Source organism: Phyllopteryx taeniolatus, chromosome 7, assembly GCF_024500385.1.
Source record: "Phyllopteryx taeniolatus isolate TA_2022b chromosome 7, UOR_Ptae_1.2, whole genome shotgun sequence".
Classification (NCBI taxonomy): domain Eukaryota; kingdom Metazoa; phylum Chordata; class Actinopteri; order Syngnathiformes; family Syngnathidae; genus Phyllopteryx; species Phyllopteryx taeniolatus.
Genome location: NC_084508.1, coordinates 4,178,514 through 4,204,998, shown reverse-complemented (window position 1 = coordinate 4,204,998; position 26,485 = coordinate 4,178,514). Strand labels below are relative to the sequence as shown.

At 44.5% G+C, this 26,485-nt stretch overlaps 3 protein-coding genes across 23 annotated transcripts in view; 2 read left to right on the top strand and 1 right to left on the bottom strand.

Annotated features, from left to right (window-relative positions):
• Nucleotides 1–13,008, top strand: part of szt2 (SZT2 subunit of KICSTOR complex) — a 59,290-nt gene extending 46,282 nt beyond the window's left edge. For 9 of the 10 annotated variants that reach the window (XM_061779961.1, XM_061779966.1, XM_061779963.1 and 6 more), the window contains 15 exons: nt 1,270–1,525; nt 2,434–2,513; nt 3,537–3,662; nt 4,200–4,402; nt 4,869–4,965; nt 5,438–5,518; nt 5,774–5,848; nt 7,025–7,090; nt 8,414–8,627; nt 9,568–9,745; nt 9,816–9,938; nt 10,095–10,602; nt 11,597–11,707; nt 11,778–11,846; nt 11,912–13,008. In XM_061779961.1, the coding sequence (XP_061635945.1) occupies nt 1,270–1,525; nt 2,434–2,513; nt 3,537–3,662; nt 4,200–4,402; nt 4,869–4,965; nt 5,438–5,518; nt 5,774–5,848; nt 7,025–7,090; nt 8,414–8,627; nt 9,568–9,745; nt 9,816–9,938; nt 10,095–10,602; nt 11,597–11,707; nt 11,778–11,846; nt 11,912–12,055 (2,331 nt within the window). In that variant the 3' untranslated portion in view covers nt 12,056–13,008. The remainder of the gene's footprint in view (nt 1–1,269; nt 1,526–2,433; nt 2,514–3,536; nt 3,663–4,199; nt 4,403–4,868; nt 4,966–5,437; nt 5,519–5,773; nt 5,849–7,024; nt 7,091–8,413; nt 8,628–9,567; nt 9,746–9,815; nt 9,939–10,094; nt 10,603–11,596; nt 11,708–11,777; nt 11,847–11,911) is intronic. The other variant, XM_061779968.1, reaches the window with a different exon arrangement.
• Nucleotides 5,423–16,343, bottom strand: hyi (hydroxypyruvate isomerase). 3 transcript variants are annotated; one of them, XM_061779984.1, is made up of 8 exons: nt 16,136–16,343; nt 15,949–16,060; nt 14,783–14,897; nt 14,641–14,719; nt 14,528–14,577; nt 14,356–14,425; nt 13,570–13,704; nt 13,004–13,490 (listed from the first exon to the last, which is right to left on the bottom strand). In XM_061779984.1, exons 1-8 carry the CDS (start codon nt 16,341–16,343, stop codon nt 13,435–13,437), a joined length of 825 nt encoding a protein of 274 aa, XP_061635968.1. In that variant the 3' UTR covers nt 13,004–13,434. The 3 variants fall into 3 exon arrangements, with proteins under 3 accessions (XP_061635969.1, XP_061635968.1, XP_061635967.1); XM_061779983.1 differs by having other exon boundaries at nt 15,949–16,343; XM_061779985.1 differs by lacking the exons at nt 13,004–13,490; nt 13,570–13,704 and adding an exon at nt 5,423–5,560 and having other exon boundaries at nt 15,949–16,343.
• ptprfa (protein tyrosine phosphatase receptor type Fa) overlaps nt 16,344–26,485 on the top strand; it is a 65,212-nt gene continuing 55,070 nt past the window's right edge. For 8 of the 10 annotated variants that reach the window (XM_061779981.1, XM_061779980.1, XM_061779978.1 and 5 more), the window contains exon 1: nt 16,532–19,664. The gene's annotated coding sequence lies outside the window, so the exon portion shown is untranslated. Of the gene's footprint in view, nt 16,484–16,531; nt 19,665–26,485 lie in introns of those variants that run through there. The other 2 variants (XM_061779972.1, XM_061779971.1) reach the window with 2 other exon arrangements.

Below are 26,485 nucleotides of genomic sequence, written 5' to 3'. Positions count from 1 at the left end.
TGGAAAACTTGGAAATGTATTATTATTGGTACTGTACAGTACTGTAAAAAGAAAAAGAATATAAAGTTGTGGTGATCTAGAACAGGGTGGTTTGTATGCAGGTGGTGTGCCAGGCTTAATGTGCAATGCAGATTTGATGCCAAAAATACGCGATTACTTCAAGCATTAAAAGTCGACGCGGCGTAGTCGACTAGTCGACTGATCAGTTCAACCCCTATTGTGAATACAGCGTTTGACTTTCTTCAAAATTGTGGGAAAAGTGAAGCGTTTCACTTTTTGAGACTTTGATCATTTTGAGGAACAAAATGAATTGAATCCATTTTGCAACAAGATGAAATAACATATTGTGTGTGTGTGTATGTGCTTGAGATTTACTGGAGCAGCATCTTCCAGCAAAGTGCCCTTTAAGTGCGCCCCGCGCAACAGCCCATCCCCCACGTGCCCCCTGCGGCCAATTACCAAGCGCAAAGAACTTTAGCTTTCCCTCCGATGGCCTTCACGGCCGCGTCACTAACGAGCTCGGACGGGAAGCAGAGTCAGAGCGGCAGAAAATTTGCCTGAATCGGCCTTCATCTGTCACGGCCGTGATTGTGGAGGGGAGCACCGGCCGGGCCGCCGCCGCCGCCTCGCCGGCGGCCCGCGCCTCTCCCGCCTCGGGGTCGCCGCGGCGGCGCTGGGCCGTGCCGGTCCCGAGCTGCTCCGCTGAGCTAACGCGCCCCAAAGTTGCTCGACAAACGGCGAGCGTGGAAATTAAAAGTCACCGTCTTGTTCCCTGATGAGCTCCGTTTGGGGGCCAGAACAAATGGAGCCTTATAGAACATGAAATATGAATATGTCGAGATGTTACACGAGGGGGACATGCTTTAAATGTGAGGGCGATGTGCCACATTGGAGTTCTGCAGCAATGCATGTTTATTAGATCTGTTTAGATCATTAAATAGGATGTGTTACAGATGTATAGAACATTAGATTTGTAAATAGGCTACATTAGTGATGCATAGAACATTAAATATGATCTAACTGTCATACATTAGAGATGTCTAGATATTAAATCTGATGTAAATATGCTACATTAGATGCGCATACAACATTAAATATGACGTAATTTTGGTCCATTAGAGGTGTGTAGACAAAGACAATGTAAATACGTATGTAACCGTAAAGGTCCATACATTAAATCGAAATGTGTGACATCAGACGTTCATCCATTAAAAATGATGTCGCTGTGCTACATTGGCGCTAAGACGAGTGTCGTCGTTCCTTGCCCAGGACCCCAACCCCTTCCTGGGTCCGTCCACGGAGCCCGACACGCTTCTGCGCAGCGCCGTCCCGCCGCCGGCCGGCAAAGAGCAGGGTCGGCTGGCGTCTTCGGGCCGCAGCCTGGCGCCGCTTCACTTCCCCTCCGAGCTGCTGCCCTTCGACGAGGCTCTGAGGGACGTGTGCGCCATCAGGACGCTGACGGACGGAGACGCCGTGGCCCGGCACGGCGGACAGCTCTTGGACATCAAAGCGGCCGAGAGGAGAGGTTCGCGGACTCGGATTTGAATTGACGCTAATACGCTCTTACTCGCCAGCGCGACACCAAAATGTTCAACCAAATCATATAATTATGAAAGCCTGCTAGCTGAATGCTAACATATGTGAAACACCGTGGAAATTAGCATAGAGGTTACGAGATTTCCTGCTACTTTACCACACATACAAACAGATCATACAATAATACATGTATGTATTTTCTGAGGAGTTTACTAGGGGACCTTCTCTGCCTCTTCTTGTTGCTCTTAATTACGCGGCACGTCTTCCAGTAGAGCTCAGTGCTGCCCAGCATGTTGTGGCAAAACGTGGTACTGCACTGAAGGCATACAACTTTAAATTCAGACTTGCCTCCACACTGTAAGAACTATAGATTAAAAATCTGCGCTATAGCGGGAGTTCAATTTGGCGTTAAAAAAAAAAAAAATATATATATATATATATATAGCAAATAATTGTCACCCTCCCCCACAAAAAACCAACGCAAACCATAAACCACAAACTATGATCGTGAAACACTTTAATATAATTTCAAGCTCATCTTACATTACCCTTAAAATGTAATGACTTAAAGATGATTTGATTTTAGCAGAGCAAAAACGTCATGGAAAAACGGTTGAATATTGTTTTCCAAAGTAAAAGCAGATGTTTGTAAATGTCTTTTGAATCAACACAAAGATCATGGAGGACGACAGAAATTGGAGAATCCGTATTTACGGTTGAGAGGATGGAAGGAAGTGAAACAAGGTCTCTCAACGATTATTCGATTATCAAAATAGTTGGCGATTAATTTGATAATTGATTAGTTGTCAATTAATAGATCATTGTTGCACCTATAATAACGTTGTTATTGTTACTTTCGTTGCAATGTTGCTCTTTTGTTTTTGTGGTTTTGTGCAGAGCTGGAGAAGCAGATGAAGATCGAGAACCTGTTTGTGACGTGGCAGCAGCGGTCGGCGCAGTCCAACATGCCCATCGCGGTGCGTTCGGCGGCGCGTCCAGGCGTCAATGACAACAATAATACATTAGATTTATATAGCGCCTTTCCGGACACCCAAGGATGCTTTACAGATGAGACAAAAACAATAATGCAGGACTAACTACCTAACAATACTTAAAGGTGGATAACTAAGGGCCAAAGGCCTGGGCAAGCGTGTGGGTTTTAAGGTGGGTCGGGGCATCTCAGAAGATGGTGAGCAGACGCATGCTTGAGGACCGCAGGCTGCGAGGCGGAGCGTATTGGCGGAGGAGGTCCGATAGATACTGGAGGGTTTTGTTGGTGAGGAGGAGGCGTTTGTAGGAGATCCAAAATTTCACGCGGAGCAAGTGAAGGTGGATAGACATGGGGTGATGTGCTGCCAGGGCTTGTGGTGGGTGAGAGCCGTGGCAGCTGAGTTCTGGACAACTGAAGTCCGTCCAGGGTGTTGTTGGGTACACCCAACAGTAGTCCAGGTGGCTGGTGATAAAGGCACAGATCAGTTTCTCGGCAACGGTGCCGGAGAGTGATGGCCACACATTTAATGTGTGACGGCGTCAGGATGAGGTCCAGGTTGCGGACTTCAGGGGATGGGGAGATGTAGGCGCTGTCCGCCTGGAGGAGAACGTCCTCGACCTTATGGAACCACAACCGTGAGCTCTGTTTTCTTGGTGTTTAGCTTTAGTAGATTTGATGACATCCATGATTTTATTTCCTGTAGGCAGCTGGCCAGAGAAAGTGGGAAGCTGAGTGGATGGCGTAGTGCTGAGATAGTATAGTCGGCGTAATAGTGGAACTTGAGTCCACGCCACCGCATAATATGACCAAAGGGGAACTTGTCAATGGTGAAAAGGAGGAGCTCAAGGACTGAGCCTTGAGGCACACCTTGATCTACTGGGATGGGGGTAGCCGGAGCCGTTGATAGTAAATAGTGCATATAGAACATAAAGCTTCCCAACGTCGTGGCCCTTGAGCACAAAAGTTTGCTTCTTGTCATTCATACCGCCTTTCCGAACGTCCTCTTCAGCTGGCCGACCTGGAAACCCTGAAGCAGTCATCCCGTCTGGTCCACTACTGCGCCACGCCGTTGCTCTTTGACCCCATCTTCCGCAAGCAGATCCAGGAGGAACAAGCCCCTCAGCCGCCGACCAAGGTACCGGACTCATCAACTTTAACACCCATTATGACTATTTATATTGTACTGTAACTATTACTAGAACTATAACAAAGTAACTATATATATATATATATATATATATATATATATATATTTTTTTTTTTTTTATTTATTTATTTATTTATTTTTTTCTTTTTCTTTTTTTTTGACAGATTAAAGTTGAAGAATGTCAGTGGCCCTTGTATCATTCCATTTTTTGTATGCGGCCCTTACATATTACAAAAAGATGCAAAAATATTGGAGAAAACTGAAATAAAAAATACATATGTACACACAAAAAATACACATTTGAAAGGATTTAAAAAATGTTAGGATGGAAAATAGAAAAATTCAAAATTAGAAAATATTGAAAAATAATGTATTCAAAATAGAAAAATATAACTAGAAACATTTAAAACTACGACAAAATGTTAGAGCAAATTTAAATAATTGCTCAAGAATATGCAAATAGAATGAAAATATAAAAATATTGTACTAAAAACAAATATTATTAGCGCTCCCGCTGTTTTGCAGAAGCGACACCGGTCGAGCGACTCGACGGCGTCGGGCCGCGATCGCAGCTACAGCGGCGACTCTGGCGACGCGCTGCCCGGCCGGCTGAAGGAAGAACACTGGCTGCTGGACATCTCCGGCAGTTTTCTGCAGCAGTACGTGCAGTACCTGCAGAGCATGGGCTTCATCCTGGTGCAGGTGCGCCCGCAGTCGCCCGCTCGCAGGTCTGTATCCAGCCGTGTCGCCCGCATTCACTGTTGGGGGGGGGGGGGGGGGGGGCGTATGATACCAGCCGTCCGTTGTCTTTGCTGCGTGTCCTCATTCGGGTCGCGGGTGGACGCAGCTTATCCTAGATGACTTTAGAGGGGAGGCGGGATCCACCCTGGACTGGTCCCCAGCCAGACAATGTCAGGGCACATGTGGGCAAACAACGGACTGGACTGACTGCGGTTTGTTGAAGTTGGCACAACGGTGAACATTTGTCACTTCTGGAGAATTTCCACTTGGTGGCTCACGCACCTCTGACCTCACCCCACGCCCCCCGAGTGTGTGTGTGTTTATTTGTATGTTTGTGACTTGAAGTGTGCACGCGCGTCACTTTGTCGGCCTCCTCCCGCGTGACTCGCTTTGCTTTCGGACGTAAGCGGACCCCCACTGACCATCGCTCTCGCCCTCCATTTTGTCCGTCAGCATCGCCCGCGCCCGAGCCGCCATGTTGAGCTCCATGTCGTCCGAGGGCAGGATGTCGTTCTCTTACGTCAAGCAGAAGAGCGAAGACAGCCCCAAGGTGAGGCAGCCAAATTCCAGCAACAGCACTTTTGTCTGTATGATGCAGCGACTTATCAACACTCCTTTTATAATTGTTGAATTATTTTAAAAAAATTAAATTAGTGATTTAGTTTATTTTTTCATTTATCGCCTTAATTTATTTTGAATGGCATCTAATAAAAATGGGTAAAATATACAATTTTACACGCACATTTTGCGCATTTTTACTTAATTGGTGAATTAATATTAATTAGAATTATTCGGGAATATATGCTGTTTTAAATATAGATTTACCATTTTTTAAATAAATGGTGATTATAATTAAGTACATTTTTAAGTAATAATACAAAAGAGCATGACTTATTTAATCAGAATCCTCTTTATTTGCCAAGTATGTCATTTCACCTGTTTTATTTTATGAAATAATTGGTGAAGTAATGGTAATTCACTTATTCTTGTTATTTTTCTCTTTTTGTGAATCCATTATGCAGACCACTGTGTCCGCCACCACCGCTTACCACCTCCAGAGGGCGCTGCCGGGCGGGATCGTGCTGATGGAGCTGGCATTTCAGGTCCGATAAATTAACACTCACCGGATTCTTCATCGGGGACACCTTCAGATGACAAGAAACAACATAAATGCTGACTTTTGCTCGCTTTAGTGTTCATTCGGGTTCTCTCTTGCTAATGCTAATGCTAAGGTAACAAAAATATAAGAAACTGTTCTCAGTATGTACAAAAAGTAGGAAGTCGAATTGCAAATATGGCAACAAGTACTCAAAGGTGTTTGAGTGGAGTGATTTGTATCTTTTCTTTTTTTTTTGCAGGGCTGCTACTTCTGCGTCAAGCAATACGCGCTGGAGTGTTCTCGCATCCCCATGGGCCAGTCGGTCAACTCGCAGGTAGGAAGTGGGACGATTTCACGGTTCTGTCCGCAAAATGAAATGTCACTCCATCCAAGTGTGTCAGAAGCTCATCAAACTTTGACGCCACGCTCCGCCCATATTAGACGACGTAGTCAAAAAAAAAAAAACATCACAATTTAGCGTCGGCCATCTACCTCTAGGATAGCCGATTCCGGTTTTACCGATGAGGAGTTTGGCAAAGTTGGAGTCTTGGAATTCGCCAAAGAAAATGTCTGCTTCAAACCAAAATGGCCGACTCCTGTTCTATTCCGGGCATGGGTCCTGGAAACTTTTTCGTCTGTCCTTTTATTATAGACGTCCACCCAGTTTTGTGTCAATAAGTGAAATGGGAGTCAGGGGATCTTTTTTTTTTTTTACTTCAGTCTGCGCTACTCAGTGAGATTTTGGGGCTGGGGGCGGCGTCTTGAGGTCCCCCTCAAAATATTATTAATAATCAGCGATTTCAGAAATTTGAGTAAAAAGATTTATTACAAAAAAAGAGGAGAGTAGATGGTGTTCAGTCTTAGCCAGGAGCTCCGTTCGCAAAACCTTTGTTATATTTTGTTGCAATTGTTAGAATTGCAGTTTAAAAGTGGGATTTCAAAAGGGTCTTGTTAAAAATGAACTCATCAGATCCAACGGAATGACGAAACTCGGCTGGACTAAAACGATGGTAACTTTGTTTGTGGGGCCGCTTCGTTCCATCTGGAACGGGTGGCTCGAATGTGAAATCTCAAGACGAGCCAGCCGTTGCTGCGTGTAGCCCTCAGGCACACTTCCTGGTTCTCCACCAATCAGGCGTGCGTACGGTGCCTTCAGGGACCTCTAGGATTAAGGAACCCACGACGACGGCAAACATCAATCCAGTTTGCTACTGTGTTGTTTGATATTTTTCATTTGAGGAATTTAGACCTGGTGAAACAGCATGTGGCTCATCACACAAGGGTTACTTGTTTTGTACGTTTGTCATCATGAGGTGGCTTGATGTTTTCATGGTATTTCCCAGTGTTTCAAAGCGAAAATGCGTTTTTTTTTTGTGGGCGGCCTACCCAATGCCGAACGGACGCCATCGTGCTGTGTGTCTGTCCTAACCCCCCCCCCCCCCCACACACACACACTTCCCTCCCCTTACTCCCGCATACACGCACACACTTCCTCTCATCTCTCCATCAGGGCGGCCTCCTCACCAAACTTCGTTGCAAGCCGTTCCCGGACGCCGCCCCGGTGTTTGACTGCGCGGTACGTCCCGGCCAATATCGGGCGAGGGGGCCGGGGGGCCGGGATGGGGGAGACAGTCAACCCCCCCTCCGCCCTTCCCTCGCCGCTCTGCTCGCTGCCGTCAATCTTTGCTTTTTTCCTCCTGCGGGATGGCTGGCAGTCGAATGGAACGAGAACTTCCCGGTTGACTTGAAATGGTGGCACAGGCAAAGGTTTATCTGGACCTTTGAACCGCTGAGCTCCTCTGTCTGATTTCCTGGCTGCTTGCTGGTTGTGATTTGCTTCCGGTTTCTCCCGCCTTCCTGCAGCATTTCCTCCCGCTTGGACTTCTCCCCCTATCGCTTGTAGCATGTTTTGTCATTTTGCCTTCGAAGGGGTCAATCATGAGTCGACCGTGGATGAAAAGTCAACGGTCATCCGTTGTGCGGACTTCGCCGGGGCCATGACTTTCATTTTCCCACCGTGCTTTTGGTCCCGGCTAACAAGTGGTGTCCCCGAGAGACGACCGAGTTGACTCAGCCGCAAAAGGAGCCGTTCGGGACTGCGGATTAGAGACTAGTCGTAATGACGCAGACTTGATAGTCACGCTAGAAGTTCAGGAACACCACGACGGGGGATGGAAAAGTTCATGTTTTCATTCCTCCGTGTCGAAAGGATGGTCTTACCTTGTCACCGTGGTTACCCATGGTGGCTGCCGTCTCCTTGACTCCTGGATTTGAGCGGCAAAGGTCCAGAAAGGACACTGCGGCGTATGAAAGTTAAGAGCAAGCACCCGTAAAGATTTGATTATATTTTCCCTCGTGGAGGCAGCACTTCGTCACCAAATGACACTTTGTCTAACATTTGAGTATGTGCCAGTTATCAGAAGCTAAGACTAATGTGCAACACTGCAACTGTGTTTACCTTTTGGCTTGGACAAGTTCGTGCTTTCGTGTCGTGTGACCGCCGCTCGAAAACGACTTTTTACATCATATGTCCCCTTGACGCGAAGCGTCCAAGCATTTCTTTACGGCTCGACCTGTTCAGTGTGATGGGTGAGCCGGAGTCTCTCCTAGCTGACTTTTGGCGAGAAACGCAGGGTCCACCCCGGTCTGCTCGCCAGTCAGTCAGTTCCAGAACACAAATGGTCAGATCACCGCTCACAAATATGGAAAGTGAAACCGGAGTACCTGGAGAAAAACCCCACACAAGCGCAGAACATCCTCACTAACCGTACGCAACGCCGCGCCACTACTCTGATGATTACCCCAGCTTGGTCTGCTACCTTTCTCCTCATTTCCCAGAATGCTCTGCCCGCTTTGGGCTGCGATTGACATGCGAGATGAACTAACAAATCTGTTGCAGCTCTCCATGCTGTTCACGGAGGAGTGCGACAAGGTGCGCGACTTGATGCACGTGCACTCGTTCAGCTACGACTTCCACCTGCGTGTGGTCCATCAATACCTGGTGGGCTGCCACATGACGCTGCGCCAGGGCTACCAGCTCACCGACTTCCTCCGAGACTTCATCGCGCAGCACCCCGACATCCCCAAGTTTGGACGCAACCACGTCTTCCAAGGTGGGGGTGACGAGCATCCTCGTACGCTCCGTTCCAAATTGTCAAACAGAGATATAAATATTCGTGATGAATATTGAAATGCGAAATGACTTGTAACAAACAACTCACTGTTCCAAATCATTACGGCTTAACAGTTTAAAAAAAAAGAACAAATAGGTTGTAAAGAAAAATAAAAGTAAAATTATACTCTACGGGTTCTCAATAGGGTTGAGATCAGGGGACGACATTGGCCACACAATGGCTTTTTCTCCCAGTGTAGCCATAGTTGCCAGCCACTGAGGTTGTGTCGTGGTGTCTTGCGTGAGGATTATTTGACCGTGTTTTCTTCCGAGGCAGCAAATGGTCAGTTCGAAACTCATTGTGACACCTTCAGGCACCCTTGACGGGTTTCACTTCCAGACTCCAAAAAAAAGCAGCCTTGTCAGATCTGGCCACCGAAAGTCCCGCTCTCTTGATATCATGCATCTGCTTGACAGAAACTTTCCGTTACATGACTTGATTGGAAAATAACAGTACAGTGCAGTCTGAGTCCCACACAAAATATTTAACAGTACAGTGATTGATCTTGAACTGTCTGGCGTTCTCCTTCCTTTTCCCAAATAAATTGGACTTTTGCTCCCCATTATGTCTAAAAACTTTCACTCCTTTCTTAGATATCTTTCCTTAAACTCTGCTCACCTTGGTAAATAAGGTTCAAACGTGTCTGAGATTGACGTCAGCGATCTCAACAAGTGTGCAAAAGCTCAAACGTTGATTTACTTGAAACCACACATGCATAATAATGTGGAACACAGGACATTTGAGTTTGCAGTATAGTTGAAAAACTTTTGTGTTCCTGGTACAAAAATAACTGTTTGAAAAGCTTGTAGGTTCTGTGAGTTGGGGGTTTAAGGTGCTCCTAGGGGCTTCCTGATTGTTCTCCTGCCATCCTTTGATCCAGGGAGCTTCTCCATCTCCACGGGGATGATCACCGCCCACCAGCTGTACAACTACATCACCGACCACGCCAGCACGTACGGCATGAAGCCCCTGCGCATGTCCAAGCCCACCTTCGCCACCGACGCCAAAAAGGCCACGTCGGACCTGCATGAGTACGCGCTGGTCGCCTTGTGGAACAGGTAGGACAAACGGCGCCGCAACAAACGCCTAAGTTGCTTGGCCTGACTCGGAATTCTTTCCCCGCTCCAGCTCGGGTTCTTACAAGGACCTGGAGGGGCTTCACCACCACGACGACTTCGACGTGTCCCTGGTGGTGTGTCACAATGCCGCTCCCTTCGAGGAGCAGTCCGAGGGGGAGAGACACTTGCTGAGGTAGGAGAGGCCGACTGAATGATGTAAAATAGCCCGCTTGTGACGTCACAGTTGGGCACAACTCAGGGACACATTTTCAGAAATAGCCAAAAGAAAGATGCACCGCAATTTGTATACAAGACATTAAAATGTCATTTTCCATGAATGTGTGCGCAGGTTGCACTTCTACGTGATCATGACGAGCCAGCGAGAGCTCTTCCCTCGACTCACAGCCGACATGCGGCGCTTTAAGAAGCTTCCTCAGACCCACCGCGAGCTGGGCGGCCGCGCGGCCCCGGATCGGGTGGAGACCTGCACGTCCCCCGGCGGCGAGCAAGACCTCTGGGAGGATCCCACCGGGTCCAGGTCGGAGGCCTGCGCACCCAGCGACGGCAACGAGTTCTACCCTCTGGTGGGCGCCGCCGGCGACTCCCTGGGGCTGCTTTACCCGACCCCGCTGTTCCCGCTGCTCAACAACGAGGTGGCCGCCGCCCGCCGGCAGGTCCGGGCCAGCGTGGACGAGGCCATGGGACACTGCCGCCGCGACAACCTGTGGAGGAGGCTTTTCCACGGCGAGCACCTGGCGCTGGACAAGCTGAAGCTGACCAAGCTGTCCTTCTGCGAGCTAGAGGAGCTGCTGGAGGCCGTCCAGAGCCGCTCGGTGGGGGACATTGACCCCCAGCTGGTGAGAACCACCCTCTTGGGTGCCATTTTACAATATTTGGGTTTGTATTATCTTTTATGTGTAGTTTTTGCTCTCAACGCAAGGTGGAGCATAAGCACTAGAAAAGGGAAGGAGTAAGGGTAAGCTCCTGGTAATGGGGGGCAGATGCGAAGGGGAGTTTGAGGTGCCTTTAGTTGGGGCTGATTGGTCCATTGCCACATCCTTTCCAGCTCCAGCCTTTCCAAAACAGAGTCTTTTAAAGGGGCTATGTTTTCCTGCCGGTTGGTTGAAATGAACCGGTAGCCACCAGGAAGGGTGAAGGCCAGTCTTCAAACGTACTTCCATGTTTGTTTCAGACACTTAGGGCACCTCACCAAGCAGGGGAAAGAGTTCTCAGATGTCTGTAGACTTGCAAACCTTTAACCTATGCAATGATGGTTGTTGCCGCTGGACACAGTTGTGTGGGCTAGGGAATGTATTGGATGGTTCATCAGCAGGTCCACGTTGTCAAAAAGTTCACTTTTCTGGCAGCGTTGGACTGCCAGTTGACTGAAGTGAACCAGGGTCCCCACCAGAATCATCTTTATCAAAGTGTTGCTGGTGGTAGGCGGTCCCGGTTAGTAAAATGGCAAGCGCACAACTTTAGCAGTGGAGCACCCCAGGGGAACTTCAGGGTTTCTGTGCCTTGCTCCAGGACACCAGGTGCTGGTAGGGGACAGATGATCCTGCATTGTCCATCCTCTACAACGCCTTTTGTCCATGCAGACAAAACGTTTCCGGCAACATTCTTCTGCCGGTCGGTTAAAATAACCCAGGATCCAAACCACCAGGGACTCGTCAAAGTCATGGTAGTGGTGGTAGGTGGTCCCGGTTGCCCCAGGAAGGGTGAAATGTGCTTCTGTATTGTTTTGGACCTCCATCACCTTACCTACAGTATCTGGGGAAAGAGTTCTTTGATTTGTAATTTGTAGACTTGAGCCCATGAACTCGTGAGCTCGTCTTTGTGTCGCCACAGGATTGCTTCCTGAACATGAGTACGGCCTGGTACCAGAGTCTCATCAAAGTGCTGCTGGGCCGATTCCCTCAAAGCTGTCGGCATTTTGATGACGGCGGCATCCAATATCTGGTGAGAGATTGTCTACGTACTGTGCCCAAAACTGAATCACGTGGACAACAAATCTAACTTTTTGTTCCAGGCTGTTCTGAACCAGAAGTTCACCGACTGCTTCGTTTTGGTCTACCTCGACTCCCAAGCCGGCAAAACGGTGAGTTTTCAAGATGTCGTCAACTGTACCAACCTGCGAATTTTCCACCGTCGTTGTCGTTCCAGAGTCTAAAGGTGGTTTTGCGGGAGCCGCTGCCGCCGCGGCCGCAGGACGGCAGCAGCCTGCCGCCCCAACTGGTCTCCATGTACCACCACCTGGAGTCGGTCATCAACACGGCCTGCTACAACCTCTGGACCGGACTCTTGTAACCAACGCTCCTTCTCGCTTAAGTTTGTGTCTTTCATCGCCCATCTGAGGAAAAGCCAGTTTGCGTCGACTGTCGTTGGCCCAAAAGCTAGATTGTTGCTTGATAGCATTAGCATTAACTTAAGCTGCTAGAAAGCATTTATTTATTTATTCAGACATTTATGGATCATGTTTTTAGTCATAAGTCTCCAGTTTGGACTCCTTTTGGGTCCAGACGGACGTCCTGCCCAGTTAGCACAGAATCGCTCACACTGAGTGTCCGTAGACTACAAACGCTTGGTCCCGAGATGCGTGCCAGTCGCCTTGCTTCCTTGAAAATGCTCCCGGACACGACATTCCCACACTTAGTTGGACTCTGTGGAATGAAATGAAACTCTTGAGGCTTTCCATCCAGCTGTCTTCAAAGGCAGATTGCACCCTGGATTGGGCAGCAGGACCACCGTAGCGACACCTACAGTCCCTGCAAAGGGCATGTTGGACTTTCTATGCATCTTTGTGCGCCGTTCCTGTTCAGAGTGACGCCAGAATCTGTGACCGGGAGCCGACGCTGGATCTGTCGCAGTCATGCGCGGGGACATGTTGGGCTTGATCGGTGCCTCGCGTCGGACTTTGCGCCGAGATTTCAGTCCGAGCTTTTGTTTTGCTTTTCGCTGCCCAAAAGTGCCTATCCGTTTTTTTTATTGACTTTGCGAGTCACAAAAACTTGATGAGAAGGACATTTCTCAAGGGGTTTTTCCCCTTTGTTGGGGGTTAGCGGCGCTAAGTAGCGTCACTGTTAGCCAAACACACACAAACAGTGAGCTTAAGGATGCCTAACACTGCACTCTTCAACTGTGTCAGTAGTGTACTGTTTATGTACTGCATATTGTATATAATATAGTATATAGAGGACACTTGATGCACTCTGACAAATGCAAAATAAATCAGGCAACAAACAATTATTCGATCAGTTCAATTTTGGAGAATTTGTATTCATTATTGCGAAAACCTGCCTCAATCAGAAACCATTATCTCATTCATTCAACTGCTCTGCAGTGCATAACATTGCCCCCTACAGGACTGGAGAGGAACAATCAACTACTGCAAATTCTGATCGTTTCAAATTCTTTCTCCAATTAGATTTTTCCTCTACACACATAATAATGTTGTGGGGAAAAAACGGACTTATTTACTTGTGGAAATGCAGGCGGTCGGCTTTACACCTTTTGCGCTTGTTCTCGAGCAGACAAGACTGGAATCACTTCTTGTGTTTTCTAATGAAACCAACTGTGGCGAATCACTATTAAAACAGACTAAAACCAGTTCTGCAATCTCAAATATGACATTTTACGAGATAACATTAGCAGCTAGGCCACCGCTTTCATTGTTTGTCCGTGCAGCGTCACTTCTTGCGTGTCCAGTAATCTCGGAGCCAAGCCAAACCTTCCTGCGTTCTTCCTGGAGAACAAGACGACAAGCGCAAGGTTAACGACGCGGAACGGACGCACGCATGCACAGCGCCCGCGAGCCCGCCCACCTAGCGGCTTGTACTCGCAGCCGACGTATCCTCGGTAGCCGAGCTTCTCCAGCGTGGAGAAGACGTAGTCGTAGTTGATCTCGCCGGCGCTGTCCGGCTCGTTCCTGCCGGGAACCTGAGCCACCTGGACGTGACCTGACGCAATGTCCACAATTTCACCGCATTCAGAATACTGCGTATATTTCCCGATTAAAATACATCATTGTAAGACGTTGCATGAAAATTCAGAAATATTTTTAAATGTTTGAATTTTTCATACGAAAGACACCGCGACCTTAGTAAGGATAAGCGGTACAGAAAACGGATGGATATTAAAAACATACTTTTTCAGCTCTTTCTCACATTTGCTTTCAATTTGTTTTAATAAAAATAGATTTTAAATATATTTATTTTGAATGAAAATATATACTTATTCAAAAGGTCTTTAAGTAATTACATTAAAGACCAGTTTAATACTTGGCCGGCGACCAGTTGAGGGTGTCGCCCGCCCAAGATAGGCTCCAGCACGCCCGCGACCCGCGTAGGAGAAGCGCTACAGAAAATGGATGTTTTAGTGAATAAAATGACATTTGAAAAATAGGAATGTCTATTTCTTATCTTTGTTCAACTACGGTTTGATGGCAGCGACATATAATGACAGGCAGAACAATTCAAAGCTCTTCCACTAGAGGGCAGAAGGTACAGCATTGCAGCGTATCCGCTTTTTGTGCTATTTTCGTTCGGTGCTTTGCGAGATCTTTTTGTGTTCATGGCGAACGTCCGTTGACGAACCGGCGTGTTGCTCACCCAGCAGCGGCAAATATCGCTGAATGTTGTGCGTCAGGTTTCCGTCCATAATTTGCCAGTGGAAAACATCCTGCATGAAAATGCGGACGTTGTCACCCGCCGCAACATTTGCGAAACGTTTGAGATATATGTATATATATATATATATATATATATATATATGGCCACTCACCATTTGCAGTTTGATGTTTTCCTTGGCCACTTTCTTCAAGATGGCGGCGGCTGTGCACAAAGACAACGAGTTGGAGAGCGACAATTTTGAATGAATTTTTTCCGGCTTTTTACCGTGGTGAGGCGAGGACAGAAAGTAGCGAGCGTCGGTCAGCCGCGTGTTGATGGGCTCGATCAGGCCGGTTATTCCTTGCTAACACAGATGGGAAGTTAAGTGGGTCGTTTGGCGTTGTTGCGTCGCTATGGCGACGGACACCTCTGAGAGCAGCTCGGCAGCGTAGGTGAGGTTGCGCACGAACACGGCCTCCATCTCCTGCAGCGCGGTGCCGCCGTCGACTCCCGCCGGAATCCTGCCGGCCATAATGTGGATCCTGACACGTGACCCACACGCGTGTGTGTCAATATGACAGCGCATACACATTTGAAATATTCAAAATCGATCATTTTTCATGCCATTTATGTTTTGATTCAAATGTTAGCATCTTATTGCAATTTTAATTCTTTTTCATTGAGTTTTAATTTAATAAAAAAGACCATATGAATGGATATTTTTCCCCAAAAAAGCAAGTTTACATTTTAATGTAATGTTTATTGACGTCAGTAATGTTTTTTGTTAATAAAAATCAATACATGTCAATACACGCGGCGTTGAAAACACCGCGACTCATACAAATTTGCAACTTTTGAAATTATAGTATTGAAGAATTTGAAAGACCATTTCATCAATTGATGTATTTATTTTCACATGGCTAATGAAGAGGCCAGTTCGTGTGTGCGTGTTGTTTTTTTGAGTGTCTACGTCAGGGGTGGGCAAACTATGGCCAGCGGGCCACATCCGGCCCGTTGATCATTTCAATCTGGCCGGCCGAAGATTGGTACAGAATCGCCCAAACCATATGAAAATCATGACGACATTCATTTGACCTTGTGCTGTAATGCCCAGTGGTTCCACCAGGTAGCGCAGCAGCTTCAGTGATACATTAACTTGGCTTTGGCTGTTCTGTTTTTACTCTGCTACTGCTCTGAACCGTTCTTCGACCATGAGCGGGCCAAAGAAAAGTCGACAGTGAATGCCGAGTGTTTCACATAGAATGGACTACGAAATACCTTTTCACCGAAGACCGGTCAAAGGCCGAATGTCTGGTTAGTTAAGAAACCATTGCGGTTTTCGAGGAATATGACATCAGCCGTCACTTTTCGACCAGGCGAGCGGATTACGCGGGAACCGATGGCGGTTCAAATGGAGCTCGCGGGCTCCGCAAAAACACCTTTACCTGACAAAAAAAAAGGTGATCAACAAAACAACACTGTTCCCATTGAACGTATTAACAGTCCAATCGCTTTTTTTCTTCTTCTTTTTGATACGTAAGCATCTGGTCCTGTTTGCCCACTCCCGCTCTATGTGTTTTGTGCGCGCGTGACCTTTGGCAGTCGAGAGCTGCTGCATAGCGGACGGCCTCCTTGAGTCCTCGTTCGAAGTCTTCTTCTCTTCCGGGTAGCGCCGCCAAGCCCAACTCTCCCGCTGTGACGTCACCTGCAACACACGATGATGACGATGACGTAGGGGGGAGGGGGTGTTGTTTCTGTTTTCCGTCTCCTGTCTCCTGACCCGGCGGCGTGTTGATGAGGACGACGTCCAGGTCGTGGAGCTCTTTGGCCGCGCGGAGCTCCAGCGGGTGGACGTCGTAGAGCCAGGCCGCCTCCACCGCTCGGAAGCCGGCCTCGGCGGCCGCCCGCATCCGTTGCGGGAAGTCCGGCAGCTCGGTGAACAGCCAGCTGATGTTGGCGCAGAAGCGGAGCGCCGACGACGAAGACATCGGGGAACTTTGCTTTTTCCACCAACTTTGACACGGGCAGCTGTGACGTATACGGAAGTAGAGCGCAAACGGGAACTAGTCACGTGACTTTCCTTTTTCTTACATCATCAAGAGGACACGGAAAAAAGTCAACAAATAACGTCGGTGTGGTTGTGTGGTTATCTTTAGAATTTTCTTATTGATTCAAGTCACCGCAAGTACACCTTTTTTTTTTTTTTTCCCCTCACCATGGGGGCGTTTTGTTTAGTCATGTGACGTGTCCGGAAGTGGTGGGGAAACTTTTCAACATTTCAACAACCAAAATAAATTTCGTTTATTTGCGACCTTAAGTGGCGACCAGTCAAGGGTCTAAACGGCCTCTCGTCCCAAGTCATGTGGGAGCCGTCACCATTATGACGAGCGCAAGGAAAATAATAATACAAAACTAGCTGGTTGATGTCGTTTCTACGGAACCCCTAAAGGGACATGGCGGGGGGGCGGGGCGGAATAAACAAATTAACAAAACCCATTTTGCTCATCCTGCTGCTACACTCGTGTGACGAAAGTTTACATCGATGCTCACCGCCAGTCTTCTTTTATTTGGTCGATGACGCCATCAGGTTTACAAAAACAAACGTTTGGAGGAAGGAGCGCTGCTGCTTCTGCTGCCATACACTCGTGTGACGTCAAGCAATGAAAGTAAAGATGAATCTGATTCTGACTCTGATTCTGATTCTAATTGTGATTCTGATTCGAGCCACCAGGTGGCGCTACTTGTCAAAGCTGTTGCAACATTTGCCGGATATGCAGCTTCAGGTCCATGTACTAGTGCACTCTTTTGTCCTCACTAGGAAGACATTTCAGCGCACTAGTAGAGCAATTGGTCTTAGTAACACTTCCGCTACTAGTGTCAGTTTTCAGTTTGCAATGAAACGTACCGGTTGACTACTGTGATGCAGTAGTAACACTACTAGGCCCAACGAGTAAATCATCTGTCACGCACTAGTAGCCTTCTGATCAAGGATATAGAATAAATTCTTTCCATGAAGCAGTTTGAGCATTTTCTGGATATTCTGGCTAGCCGGCTTAAGCCCCATGTACTAGTAGACTTTTTGTCCTCACAAGTAAGACAATTCAGTCCAGTAGTAAAACGATGATTTACATTTGGCCTACTGGTATGAAAAGTCAGCATACTGCCACGCCCTAGCAGTAGTCAAGTGCCATGCACTAGTAGCCTAGTTATATGGAAGAAATGCTTTCCATGAATTGTTTCAGCATTTCTTCCATGTCCAAGTACGAGTACGCGCTTTGTCCTCACTAGTAAGATAGTTCAGCACACTAGTGGAATTACACGGGCGCAGTAGTCATGTTTTTTTTCACTATTAGGGTTAGTGACATGATATCATTTTACCATTTAACATCTAGTGCTTCACTGGTAGTGCCCAGATGTCAATTAGTGCCCAGTTTGGCCATAGTTGAACATTTTGACATTGTATTATAACATATTTGTATCTAGTTCATTGTAAAATAGTAAACATCAATTGATAAACTAGTGTTGATTTGTATTTTTATTTTTCCTTGGAAGTGATTTGTAAATGTTTGGAAATGATCTAATGCGATTGTTGTTGTTGTTTGTTTTTTTTCTTTGCGGTGCCGAGCGGACGCAGGACGCCATCTGTCACCGGGAGTCCGCCTCGCGAGAACCGCGCTAATATTAGCATGCGTGCCCTCAGGGAGGCGGGGCCATCTGGTGGGCTCTTAAACACGGAGGGGGCGGCTTGACCACAAGTTTGCGGGCTGGACCGTCAAGTTTTTGCAAACACAGGATTTTGATTTGGATCTTTGCGACTTTTGCGTTAAGATTATTTTGCAAACTGTAATTGGATTTCATGCTTTCGTTTGACAGGCTTCCCTCGCAATATCGCTGTTCGCCTTTTGCAGATTCAGTGCATTGCGTTTAAAAAAAATACAAACTCTGACAAAAATAATATACAAAAAACTGAATATGATACAATAGATATCAATACAAAATGACCAAAAACTTGATATGAATCTACTAATATTGGAATGAAAATGGCAATTTGCATTGTAAAGCCACGTTTATTTATTTGACGAGAATTTGAGCAAAAATTGCCAATTCACGCAACTTTATGAAGGGATTAATATGACAAAATGAAATAAAATGAAATATATTTGACCATAAATGACCCAAAAACACAAAAAAAATACAAAAGAAAATTCACAAAACACAGTTAATAAGCCTCACATACTTTAATAATTAAAATAAACTCTGACAGTGTTGACATACAAAATATGATAAATGAATACGATACAATAGGTATGAATTCAAAATGGACTAAATTTGACCAAAATTGAGAGGAATCCATTAATATTTCAATACAAAATGGACAAAAAATGGAATGACCTTAACTAATATTTGAAAAAGAAATGGTAATTATTATTGCATGACCAATTATTTTTTGATTTGACATTAAATTGTGAACAATAAGAGATAATTAGCATCACACAATTGGTTGCTTAGACAAAATCTGACCAAAGCAGCATAAAATTGATGACAAACTGGATAAAAAGGTCAACAAAATAACACAAAAAAGACCACAGAACGAGTTGATGAGCAGCATACATTCACCTTTTTGTTTGACGAAAAAGTGGACCAATGACAAAATCTGACAAAAATGGCACAAATAATAATTGAAAAGAAAAACTTTTAGCATAAAATGTAATACATGATCTAAAATGACTTTGAAGGGGCATAAAGTCCTCAAAAAAGCTGTATCGAGTTATGATTTAGAATCTAAACTGTAAATTCTGAGACGCTTAAAAATTGTGACGTCATGATTGACGTGCGTGAGAGCCGCGACAAAGCTCGCCGACCAATCAGCGTCGTCAGGTTCGCTGGACTTTCCGGAAAGAGCCGAGGTCGTCCGAGGTTTGCCGAAGTCTGCCGAGCGACCAGCAAGCATCAGCGCCGAGCTCGGTCGCTTTCTTTCTTTCTTTCTTTCTTTCCTCTTCTAATTCTTCTTGTTCTTCTTTTCTTTCTTTCTTTCTTTCTTTTTCTAATTCTTCTTCCTGTTCTCGTTGACGGCCAGGCAGCCGGACGGAGCGGAATCAGCGGACGAACAGAACCGGAAGAGGAGAAACGCGCAAGGATTTAACGGGACTTTTTTTTTTTTTCCTTCTTCTTTTTTTTGTCATTGGGATTTTCCTCGTGAGGACTGATTTTGTTTTCTGTTTTTTTTTTTTTTGTTTTTTTTTTTTTGTGGATGTCGTGGTGCGGACCACCTGAAGAAGACCACCTCCACCCACCTCCCCGGGAAGATGGTGAGTGTACGCGTGCACGCCGTCGTCGCACCTGTGCGCGCGCCCTTCACGTGCTGTGCTCAAATCAAGAGACAGCAGGCAACGTCCATGCAACAGTTCAACACACTGAAAATGATTCAACAATAACATAAAATCCACAAAAGTAAACATTACAATCATTTCAGTAATTGCATTTAAATAAAACAACAACCCAAAACAATAATAATAATAACAACAATAAACTGGTTATGATAAGTTATCTTTCATTTATTAAGATTACATTTTTTATTTTATTTGTTTTTAATTAGATTTGATTTGAGATATTTTGTATAATTTTAATTATGCATTATATATTAATATAATTTTGCTATAATAATAATAATAATAATAATATACTGGTTTCAATAAATAATTGATTTATTAAAATTATTTTTTAAATTGTAGTATATATTTTATTGTATGTTTATTATTTATTAATGTAATTAAAAGATAATATTTAATAATGATAATAAACTGGTTATGATGGATTATTATTGATTTATTAAGAGTAGCTTTATTATTTGATCTTATTTATGTTAGATTTTTATTTTTCAAAATTGATTTTGTTTTTTGTATAATTGTATTAATGAATTTATTATTTTTGAATTGGGTCTTTAATGGAAAATGCTGTAAGTCAGTCATAGTCAATAAATTCATCTATTGCTACGAAAATCGATATTTGCTGACCATATTTGCGCTTGCATTATGTTTGATATTTGAACACGCTATTGTGATTGTATCAATTATTACAATATTACAAATTCTTGAGATATATTTAGCAAGCCCCGACCGATGTGGATTTTTTGAAGCAGATGCCGATTACGATAAAATTCTGATAACCAATTAATCGACCAATTTATTGAAAAACATATAATAAATACAATAACTTCTCTATTGGTCCCTTAATGCTTAGAACAATTAAGATGAATTAAAGTTAAATGATTTGACTGTTTTGCAATAATTTGTCCTTTAGTATTTGTTTAACATTACAACAGAGAGAAAAATCTGCAAAAATCACCAATTTTTGGACGATTTTGCCATTTAAGAAAAAACATTTGTTTGGATGTCATTATCTTTGTCTTATATTGTAATGTGGTAATGTATTAAAAAAAAAAAACCTGAAAAAAAAATCGGCCCAAAATTTGAAAAGGGCTAATATCAGCCGATTAATCGGTCGGCCCGAATATTGATTATGATTTCCCACAGACCCAAGTAAGTGCCGATGATGTCATTGTTGATGATGTCGTCATCACCGATTGTCACGACGTCAAACTTGAGCCGCATGTTGCGCGGAAACGCGCCGTCAAAGGCACGCGGCGACGAGCGCTTTGCGCCCACAATGTGCGGGAAGGCCGAGCGGGAGCCCGCCATGGAATACTGATGAAACGCCTCCTTCGTCTTCCTCAACTTCCTCATCGAAAATACTGTCGCCCACACAAAAAAGTTGCTTTTTGTACTCAAAATTGACATACTTGGCCTTAAAAATGCTATGCATTGTCATCAAAATTAGAGGCTCATTTTCCTGTAATGTGATCAATTTTTTTGACGGCGCTTTGGTTTTCTCATGCTGAAAAAGTCCACAAAATTGTTATTCCAAATATTTTTCCATAAGAATGATGTTTTTTTTTTTTTTCAATGTGTGTGTTTAAGCATGTTAGTTTCCCATGTAAATAATTCCAACGCTATTCTTTGACACACAAAAACATTCAAATTTGTAACAAGAGTGCAAGATTTGGGCAACAATTGACTGCAAAGTTGTATTTTTATTTTTGTATTCTATTTTTTAGTAGCTGTAGAAAATCTTCTAACAATCAGAGTAGCAACCCTTTGACAAAATTGTCAACAAAAGTGCAATATTTCTGCACCAAAATGCAATCGTTGACCACAAAAAAGTTGTCATCTTTTTGTCAGAAAAATATATATATAGTTGGGAACATGCTTGCCATTATTACCCAATTTCTTGTGGCAAAAAGATCACATTAGGTTATGGAAATGTTGCGTTTTGCCTTGAAAAAAGACAAATTCCTCGTGTGTTTTTTGGACATACTTGGCAAATAAAGATGATTCTGATTCCGATTCTGAATCTGATTCCGATTAGAGAACAAATTATAATATTTAGCTGTAAAAAATAAAAGTAAAAAAAAAAATATATATATATATATATATATATATATTTAGTAACTTTCTTGTTATTTTGAGACATTTTTAGGCACACAATTGTTTGATTTCCTCAGGAAATTACTTGTGTCATCTTTTAACAATATATTTGATTGTAAATTACTACGTTAGATGAACAAAATGTTACGTTTTTGCCTAGAAAACAACTCAGGGGGAAAATGTAGATTTAAAATTTACATTTAAGATTTTGAAATATATTTAGCATTTAGATTTAACATTTATATTTACAGTAAACACTGCACATATTTAACATTTAGATGGAGCCATGGGGACAAAATGATTATAGCAGCCTTGTTTCTTCAGTTTCTTGTTCATTTTTTAATGCCTGGTACAACTAAAGGTACTTTTGTGCACAAAGCAAAATAGCTCATAAGAGTTGAATTTAAGCGCAATTTGTTTTATGGTTTTCTTGATAATAACCACAATCACGCCCAAGCGTGACTCAATGGGCTGCATTTTTGTCGTATTTGTTGTAAATGTGCAAACAAAGTGAGTCTCCAAACGTGACAGCAGTTTTTGAAACATTTTTTAAATAATGTCATTTTCGGCCTTTTCCGAAGCATTAATGTGCTTTGGGGCCATTTTGGGTTGTGATTCTCCCCGACGAGGCGATGAATCACCGGCGGCCATCTGTTGGCGATGTTCCGGCCCGAATCCGGTCGGCGAGTCGAGTCTCTGGGCCGGACGCCGGCGGGATGGGAGCCCGCTGAGCCCTGGCGCGCTCGCGTCGCCAAGACAATCTGGCGCCCCGCGGGACGCTTCGGGGCGGAGCCGCGCCGCGCCGCGCCACGCCCATGCCCACGCCCACGCCAACGAAACCAACTGCACACGAGAGGACGTGTTACGATGGTACCAAATTGAACACTGAAACATGGCGGCGCATTCAACCTTTTACTTTATCGTGACAAGAAAAATGACCGCCAAAAAAAATACTAAAAACTAAAAAATACAAACAAATTACAAAAAAAAAGACAAAATTATCAAACAACTTCATAACGATTTTACAAAATCAAAATGACTGTAGCATAATCGACCAGAAATCACAAAAAGTGACAGAAAGTGACAAAAACATGACAAAAAATGCCAATAAATTAGAAAAAAACGAGCCCCCAAAATACTTCATGACAGTCGCAGAACCACCGACTTGTTGATCCAAAATTACTTTTTTTTTCTTTAAAGAAAATGACAAAAACAACCTATTTTATTTTACAGAATGAAAATTGCGTTATCAATATTATTATTATTAACTACAACTGACCAGATTGACATAAATGGCCAAAAATGACAATATTTCCAGAAAATGACAAAAAATGCCACAAATATGACGAGTCAAAAAAACAAATGTATTATTTTGTTTTAAAATATATATATTTATAGTGTTTTCTTTGTGTTTAAACTAACCATAAAGGCATTATTGAAAAAGATAACTTTATTCAGTGCTTGAGACCCCATACACTCACACTGAAAAAAGCAGAATACGAAATAAAGGTTGGAAATAAATCATAAACAGCAGTCGCGCCAGATGCACACTAGAGGGCGTGTTTTCACGAGTCCTGACGCAAAAGCAAAGAATTGTCAAATAAGATCAAAGATGATACTTTTTTTTTATCAGCAAAGCAAAGAACAAACGTGACGTCTTTTGTGTGCACGAATGCGGTTAGCAGTTAGCAGTGAGCATGCGATCTGAAAGCACAAAGCGAGGCTCCTTTGATCGGACGCCCGTGGAAACGTTATCAGATCGCCGAGATCTTCTTCAAGTTCTTGGACAAACTTCTGAGCTTTTCACTCCCGCTTCAGGTCGCCGCGATCCCATCTGCAAATGATTTTACACATTCCAACATAGTGCAAAAGGATTGGGACACCATGTGGAAAGTGGAGAAAAAGTATTGGGACGCCAATCGGAAGTGAAGAAAATACGGACAAAAGTATTGGGACGACAACCGGAAGTGAAGAAAATAGGGACAAAAGTATTGGGACGGCAACCGGAAGTGAAGAAAATAGGGACAAAAGTATTGGGACGACAACTGGAAGTGAAGAAAATACGGACAAAAGTATTGGGACGACACCAGGAAGTGAAGAAAATACGGACAAAAGTATTGGGACGACAACCGGAACTGAAGAAAATACGCACAAAAGTATTGGGACGACAACCGGACGAAGAAAATACGGACAAAAGTATTGGGACTACAACCGGAAGTGAAGAAAATACGGACAAAAATATTGGGACAACAACCGAAAGTGGAGAAAATGTGGACAAAAGTATTGTGACGCCAACAGGAAGTGAAGACAATGTGGAGGAAAGTATTGTGATGCCAACAGGAAGTGAAGGAAATATTGGGATGCCAACAGGAAGTGAAGAAAAAGCGGACAAAAGTATTGGGCCGCCAACCGGATTTGAAGAAAATATGGACAAAAGTATTGGGGCGCCAACAGGAAGTGAAGAAAATGCGGAAAAATGTATTGGGACGCCAACTGGAAGTGAAGAAAATAGGACGCCAACAGGAAATGAAGAAAATATGGTCTTTTTTAATAGCTCTGCTGTGAAATTGGGAGTTATTATATTAATTTGACAGCATTTTGACAGATCTTTCAAGACCTGCAGAATACTGTGTTCTGTCACAATGCAAGCACCAAACTTACTAAAAGGAGAAGTAGACTCTCTTCATTCACCAGAAAAAAAATTGTTTCTAGCTTTTTCTGTTCTTTAGTAATCAACAGCAGAACATGTGCTGGTTTCACCAAAGACTTCGGTTTCTGATACATCCGCGGAGAAAATGAGGTTTTTGTGAAACATTTCAAGCAGAACAGTTACTTTAACGCTAATATTATTTGCTTTTGTAGGCACCGCAAAGTGTAGAACAACAAAACCAGACCTTTATTTACAGACATACAACTAAGAAACGAGCCTTGAGCAACGCTGACATTTTTTACATGGTGCCATTCACATCTTTTCTCACGATCACAACACGCACGTTCTATTACCTCCTGCAACACATGCTATTCCATACATCTACGTGTTCTATTTGAGTGTGAGGTGCCTAAAGTTGTCCGACTTCCAACGTGTTGCCATTTCTCTCCCTCATAATTGACGCGATGAGCCCAGATTCACCCCCTCATCTTTATCTTCTACTCAAAAGCTTTGCTGAGCTCAAATCCAAAGCGCTGCAACACCGCCATCTGCAGGCATCTGTTAGTCATTACAATGGTTCACAAACTTGAATTTCACAGACAAGCTCGGCAAGACCCAAAACGTACTTGACGAATATATTTTTGGGTGGCGGGAAACAGTTGGATTCCAGTTAACGAATAGAAAGTCAATGAGTCAATCTCAGTCGAGATCACTTCAACAATACTTCCTTGACACCAATGACTACTTTCCTCACAGCCAGGGCTTTGGTGCCAACTTGTGGCATCTTACAGAAAGAGCACAAAAACATGCGACTAGGTGGGGGTTTTCAGCAAATAGCTGTGGATCGATTCCACAGACAAAAAAATACAATAAATGCCAATAGGTGAATTTGTGAATAGTTGGGAATTCACTGGATAGCATTCGAAAGCAACGGGAATCTCGCACTTACGTAATCCCTGACGGTCAGAGGAAGGGTGTGTGTGTGTGTGTGTGTGCGTGTGTGCGCAGGTTGTGAAAGTGTAGCAGCTTTTTGACCAGCGGGAAGGAGACCAGCATTGTGCTGACGCTGCACCTCATCACAGCATCCACACACAAACACACACACGCACACACACGTTTGGACTTATTGGCCAGGCATGATGAGAACAAACTGGAGGGCTGGGTGGCATTTGTGTATCATCTAATAATGGAAGAAAATCTTCTTTTCCTTTGCGCTCGTCCCATTGGGGGTCGCCACAGCGCGTCATCCTTCTCCATGTCAGCCTATCTCCTGCATCCTCCTCTCCAACACCGACTGCCCTCATGTCTTCCCTCACGACATCCATCAACCTTCTCTTTGCTCTTCCTCTCGCTCTCTTGCCTGGCAGCTCCATCCTCATCATCCTTCTACCAATGTATTCACCATTTCTCCTCTGGACGTGTCCGAACCATCCAAGTCTGCTCTCTCTCTAACTTTGTCTCCAAAACATCGAACCTTGGCTGTCCCTCTGATGAGCTCATTTCTAATTTTATCCAACCTGGTCACTCCGAGAGCAAACCTCAACATCTTCATGTGGTCTGCTTCCTGTTGTCTCTTCAGTGCCACTGTCTCTAATCCGTCCATCATGGCTGGCCTCACCGCTGTCTTCTAAACTTTGCCCTTCATCCCAGCAGAGACTCTTCTGTCACATAACACACCTGACACCTTCCTCCACCCGTTCCAACCTGCTTGGACCCGTTTCTTCACTTCCTGACCACACTCACCATTGCTCTGGACGGTTGACCCCAAGTATTTCAAGTCCTCCAGCCTTGCTATCTCGTCTCCCTGGAGCCTCACTCTTCCCCCACCACCCCTCTCATTCATGCACATATATTCAGTCTTACTTCGGCTACTCTTCATTCCTCTGCTTCCCAGCGCATGCCTCCATCTTTCTAACTGTTCCTCCACTCTGCCACTCCAGAGTACCGCATGCAGTGCCACAGTTCCTCTCTGGGTACTCTGTCATACCCCGACTCC